At 45.8% G+C, this 6,373-nt stretch overlaps 1 protein-coding gene across 1 annotated transcript in view; it reads right to left on the bottom strand.

Moving 5' to 3' along the window:
- The window catches only part of HDAC4 (histone deacetylase 4), a gene marked incomplete at both ends in the record, with an annotated part of 95,564 nt that overhangs the window by 12,774 nt on the left and 76,417 nt on the right, over positions 1–6,373 (bottom strand). Inside the window, one exon of the mRNA XM_010021677.1 lies at positions 286–393. Coding sequence (XP_010019979.1) covers positions 286–393 — 108 coding nt within the window. The remainder of the gene's footprint in view (positions 1–285; positions 394–6,373) is intronic.

The raw sequence follows: 6,373 nt of genomic DNA on the forward strand, positions 1-6,373 counted from the left end.
CACGGAAACAGCAAAGGGGCTGGCTTGAAGGCAACAACAAGACCCTCAGATAACACTGGAACAGTGATTTCTTCTGCTGCTCTGGTTTCTTTCGTACATTTAATCGGTGCATAAGAACATTCCCCAGGAGGCTGTTGTTCACTTGCTGATATCCTCAAGGAATTTTATGACTAGAGCCAGATGGTGCCATTAAAAGGAAGCTAACTGGACCTCCTGCATATCACAGCCCTGAGCAGAGTCCTGTACAGAGCCTACATCAAAGCCAAGTGCTGTTTTCATACCAACCTTCAGTTCTCCTGTGGCTACTTTGGAAACAAGCTCAATGACACAACCCACGGCAAGGCGAGCGGCACCAGACGAGTGAACTTCATTCCAAATGGTGTCACTGTCAACCTAAGGGAGAAACAGAGGAACCACGTTTAGGAGCAACAAGGACAGCCAGGAAACAGAGAGCCACAGTTTCTAAAGAAGTTCTTCTGTACTGAATGCATTAATGAATTCAATACATTCAGCTTAAATGCATTCATTTAAAATGCATTAAACTGCACAACTGAGCTTGGCAGTACCAGGGCTGGGACCCCTCTATTGGTAGTAGTGGTGGAACATCACCACTACTGAGTGTCCATCCAACCAAATGACACTCAAGAGATGATCATTTCCAACAGCTCTGCAATACTAAAGGGTCAATGCTATAACAGAGGAGCAAATTCAGCATCTCCAGCACTGTAAATTTACAGGTGTCTCCAAACAGTAACTCCTACCAACACCACAGTATTAATAGTTCTCTTTTAATTGCTGGAGGAAACTGAACCCAGGTGAAATAAAAAAGGTTTACAAAATCATACAAAGATTCTATAAAATAAAAACCACACACAAGAAAGAAGGATGTTTAATAGTGGATGTTTAAAAGATGCCTGCCCAGGACTGCCAGGATAAGGTTAAGTTGCCAGCAGCTTCCCTGGGGAACCATCCTTTCAATCCTGTCTCAAAAAAGCTACCAACAGACGTTCAACACAGAGCTGCTGACTACAGACATTTACTTCCATGCTTCATACTTGACAGGACCACCATCCTCTATGGTTTTCTCCCCACAAACACGCAAAACAGGCCAGAGGCAAGGCAAGGCATTCTGCAGACATCCCCAGGTTGTTATGCTACGAGATCATGTCCTGATTGCAACAAAAAGGGAGAAGCATTGGCTTTTACCACATTCTTGCCAACAAGGTAAGTCTGCAGACATGTGATGAAATGCCTGTTCTTTCTGCTACTGCCACTTGGCTGTGGCTCTCAGAGAGCAGAGGGAGAAGGAGGGCTCCTGGGGGATGTTTCCAGGCTGAAGCTCTGGGTCTCCTCACTGCATCCATGTCATCAGACCCATGTAACGTGTCTCAGTGCAAAGGATCACCAGCTATTTTTCACCTCTGACTGTGTTGAGCTTATTTATGGAAACAATGCCAACGGGGAAGGAAAGTTTTGTCTGGCATCCAGTTTACTCACTGAGCTGCATGGAGATGCAAGTGGCCCCATAGGAGACTGGTCCACCTCCTTCACGGCTCCGCTGAAGCCAGTGGAAATAGTTCCAAGTCTGTAACCAGGGATGGCTTCTGGCAGCATCTGCCCTGAAGATGCTTTTGAAGTCACAGTAAACCAAGAAAGCATTTGAAGGATACCAAAAAGCCATCTCTGTGCTGCCTCAGACTCCGAGGAAAGCCACTGCACTGGTGGGAAAGCCCTACAGTGACTACCTGTGGTATGAGGGCCCCTCCTGGGCCCCCAAGAATTTGGGCAGTGACATGGGAACAGAAGTATGATGGGGTCTGAGTTACGCACAACACCTGCAGGAGTCCTGGATCAGTGCTGCACCCATGCAGGAGAGGGACTGATTGACCACATCCCTCCAAAAGCCCCTATCAAAGCAGGAAGAAGACCAAGCTGCTTCTCCTCCCCACTGACCAGTGCATTAGTGCTCTGCAAGGGTCCATCTTTGGGCTCCTCCTCAGCACTCCTGATAAAACTTTATGGATGATCATGACTTTGCAGTCAGGATGACACTGCTACATTCCCTCATGGAATCCAACAGCCTTCACCCTCAGCTCCTCTCCCCCCAGTATCTCTGAGCAGGAGACACTCATGGTTTATGCAACAGAGAAAATGTACTCGCCTTTTGCTAAGAGCTGACCACCTCAGTGCCCTCAATCTCAGTGTTCAACTGAGATAGAGCTGCAGCGTGCCATCTGGGCTGAGCATATCCAACCCATCTTTGAGAGTATCTAACCCACCTTTGAACGTATCTAACCCATCTTTGAGAGTATCTAACCCATCTTTGAGAGTATCTAACCCACCTTTGAACGTATCTAACCCATCTTTGAGAGTATCTAACCCATCTTTGAGAGTACCTAACCCATCTTTGAGAGTATCTAACCCACCTTTGAACGTATCTAACCCATCTTTGAGAGTATCTAACCCATCTTTGAGAGTATCTAACCCATCTTTGAGAGTATCTAACCCATCTTTGAGAGTATCTAACCCATCTTTGAGAGTATCTAACCCATCTTTGAATGTATCTAACCCATCTTTGAACATATCTAACCCATCTTTAAGCATATCTGACTCATCCTGGTCTTGAAAGAAAAAGCTGCAGGAAACTGGTAGCTTCTGCCTGGCTACAGCAAGTATCAGGCCCCTTCCATGGATGTGGAATTGCAGAGGGCTATCTTCATTCACCGTGAGGCACCAGAGGATGGAAATACAAACCACCACCATTCACATGTCTGAAGCATGGCTTTACGTAAGAGACTGACAGATCCTTGGATCTCCTCAGACATATAAAGCATGCAGAAGTCACCAGTGCCTGAGACAAGCACTGCTACATTCAGGCCCTTTGATACCTGCAGAAACCAGGCATCAAACCTGGTTTGATGGAGGGCAAGACGGGGTGGCTTTAAAGGGCCATTATTTCTGCAGCAAGAAATGAAGTGCTTGGATAAAAGTTTGGATAAAAGCACTCCACCTGTGATGCAGAAGCCAAAGTCAAGGTCTCTGCCATGCCCCCACACTCAGCTCCCAAGCCAGAGATGTCCACTGCTACCTGCAAGCTCTCCACTGCCCCATCCCGCTTGCAAACATCTCCAAGATAAGGATTTAACACCCAGCCACCTCCTCTGGAATGGATGTCTGGAGACCACTGGGCCCTCCTCCAAGGCAGCACTTCATCATCTGTGAGGCTGTAAGTGTTTGAACAGTCCCACTGAAGCCATCAGCGCTCCGCAGCAGGGGGGTGTAGACTCTGCCATGGTGGAAAATGTTATTAATGTGGCCCTGAGCTGGCCTGCTCTCCAGCTCTGAAGCTGCTGCTGTTTGGTGCACAGGCTGCTGTTGACCTCTCCATCATTCCTGAACTCTGAAGTTCATTACAGGCGAGACGCTATTTGGCTTTCCCTGCCTACGAGCTCTTTGATGTAGCTGCCATCACAGGAGTTGTTGCTGGGACAGCACATCAAGCCTTACCATCTGGAAGGACTTTACAGAAAGAGGAAGCATATTTCTTGCCTTTTGTGGATCCAACAGCGTATATTTCTCTCTTTATTCCTGAGCTGGAGGATACAACTGCGTCAGAGACACTGAGCTCTCCACATCTGCTGCTGCTGGATGAGGAGCAGTTGTCCTGGTCAGCACACTCCTCTTCTTGAGAATAATATTAATGCCTTGCTCATTCTAATAAAGAAGCTGCTGTTTCTGTTAGATAAGCCCATAGGAGAGGGCTCCTTTAAAGGTGGGGAGAGGGATTTCAGTGCCTGGGACCTGCTGGAGGCTCTTAACCTTCACAGCATGTACCATTAATAGAAAATGATAAGTGAATGCAGAACAGGAAGGATCAACAGCTTGACACAGGTTCTCTTCTATGAGCAATGTCTAAGATGTTTTAAGGTGAAAACCCAAAGACTTTTGTCCTTCCTTATGATGAGGTTCCTACTGCCACTGTATACCCTCCTATGCACTAATGTGCAGCTCCTTCAAAGTGAAATGAGTGTCTTACAAAAGGCTCCATTATTTCTTTAGCTGAAGAGCTATGCAGATAAGAAATTAAGCCTAGGGACAGGTAGAGACAAACTGTAGTGCTGCTTTGCAGTGTTTGAAGCTAAGAGGAGCAAAGGACTTTTGCTCTTTGCTCATCACTCCTTATCACCATGCTAAGCAACAGCAGCACACGCTGTCTGTGCTGCCAGCGAGTTGTCTTTACCTGAGCACATCTCCTCCTGCTCTTAAGCACCAATTACACAACCACAGTCATATTTTGTTCTTCTAAGACCTGCTCCTTAGTTTCTTCTCATTTCCATTCCATGGAAGAAGAAACATACACACAACCCCCCCCTCTAAGTTATTAGCTATCGTAAGATCGAGTCTTTGAGTGTTTGGATGCAAATCTGCTTTTCAAAGCTTGAACTCCTTGCCCCAAAATCTTCTTCTAATTATCCTGGATTAGGTAATGGTGCACGTAAGCCACACATTAAGGAGAGAGAATGTGCTGCAGAGAAGTAAAGGTAACGTCCCAAGTACCGCACTTGCAGATGCTGCTGAAGAACAGTAGGAATAAATTACTGTTGCTTAAATCAGAGCTCACATCTGTTGATAGAAGTGCTTCTGTGCTTTATTCCCTTCTTGCTATGATCAGAAGCCTGCAGATGGGAGGAGGTTTGGCAGTGTCAGCTACAGCGATGTCAAGGCTTCACTGTATTAAGCAAACCAGTGAGGAGACAGAACAGACAAGAGTTTCCAAGCACAAGGGAACAAATTTAGCCTTTTTCTCACAGATTTCAAGCCGCTGTGACTTCATTTTTAAAGAGAGAGATTGAAAGGTGTTGTGTGACAAAGGGATTTGCTCTAAACCTTTTCCTGCTCCTTCACTCTCTTTTGCTTTGCCTTGCTGGCTGGTAAGAACTCAGGACTTCATCCCTCATCCTGGACTTAACGGTTCTTCATGGGCTTCTTCCCCATAAACTGCCTTTCAGATCCATCTGTTCTTTTAATCTACATAAATTCCCTAGGTAAGACAACTGTGCTTAATTGTTTGCAGAAAAAGAACTTGCTTTCAAGCTTTCCAGACCATAATTTTACCTGACACTCTCAGCTCCTGAGTTAAAAAGCAACAGCAATCATCGAGCTTTTACTGCTGCTTCAGGCCAGTCCTTCTCCTACCCACAGGCATTATTTTGCATCCAACACTGAATTTCATGTGATACATCACTATTTAGTTTCTCATTATCATAACATCATCCTTATTCCTTTGCAGGCAGCTTTGCTTTGATGACCATCAGCATTTGCTTTAAGAACATCAGCAAAGGACACTTGCTTATGACCACACTGCGAGGGATGGGGCAGCCCCAGCTTCTCTGGGCACCCTGTGCCAGCGCCTCAGCACCCTCACAGGGAAGAAGCAAATCTCTTCTCCTTCAAACCTGGGCTACAAACCATTGGTAGTCAAGATGATGCTCTGATCATCACTTACACCTCATGTTCCTTCACTACCAGGAAATATTCACCACCACAAAGCGACTGGAGCCTACACAACCTTCTCCCAGCACCAAGGCTGCCTCTCCACAACCTTCTCAACTTTGAAGAAGAAGAGAAAACAGGGACTGGTGACTGCTTAGCAATGAGTAACGTTCTGCTAACATGGCAATGTCTAAATAAAACTCCATCACTCAGAAAAGCTATATGGCCACCCTGCAGCCTGAAAACAGCCTGCCAAGCAACAGCAGAAAAACACCAGTTAAACTCTCTTGCTAGAACAATTTGAAATCATTTCATTATACCACAACAAGCACTCCAGCTCCTAGCAGTACTCGCACACTGAAACTTCTCACACTTACATGACACCTCCTCCCACAGTAAAATTCTTCCTAACTGATGTTTTATCCTCGGCTCTGATTTATTTAAATTCCCTTTTCTGGTTTCCTCCAAAAAAAAAAAAGAAATTATATTTGTCTCAAACCCATCTTTGGTGCAGAAAATAACTTGGTTTTCAGCTGCTCCTGCAAGGCATGCTCTATGGCCCCAGCTACAGGGCTGCTTCTAACAGTTTCCCATAGCAAATCAAATCAAGAGCAACTTGTCTCACTTGCTAACAAAGGCTACAGCTTTCCCTCTGCTTCTTCAATAACCACACAACGCTGCTCAGCCAGCTTTCTTGACTCATCTCACACTCTGAAAGACAGTAGAAAATGGGATGGAAAGGACCCCATGAGCTCACTGCATGGATCTTCTACCCCAAAGGGGATGGTCTAAACTCCAACCCACCCACAGGACGTACTAAAGTGCAACACACTTTCTATGCTCTAGCCAATGGTTTGGTACAGTAGTCTCATTTTCCCTA

The sequence above is a fragment of the Nestor notabilis genome, unplaced genomic scaffold, assembly GCF_000696875.1.
Source record: "Nestor notabilis isolate BGI_N333 unplaced genomic scaffold, ASM69687v1 scaffold15889, whole genome shotgun sequence".
Lineage (NCBI taxonomy): Eukaryota > Metazoa > Chordata > Aves > Psittaciformes > Psittacidae > Nestor > Nestor notabilis.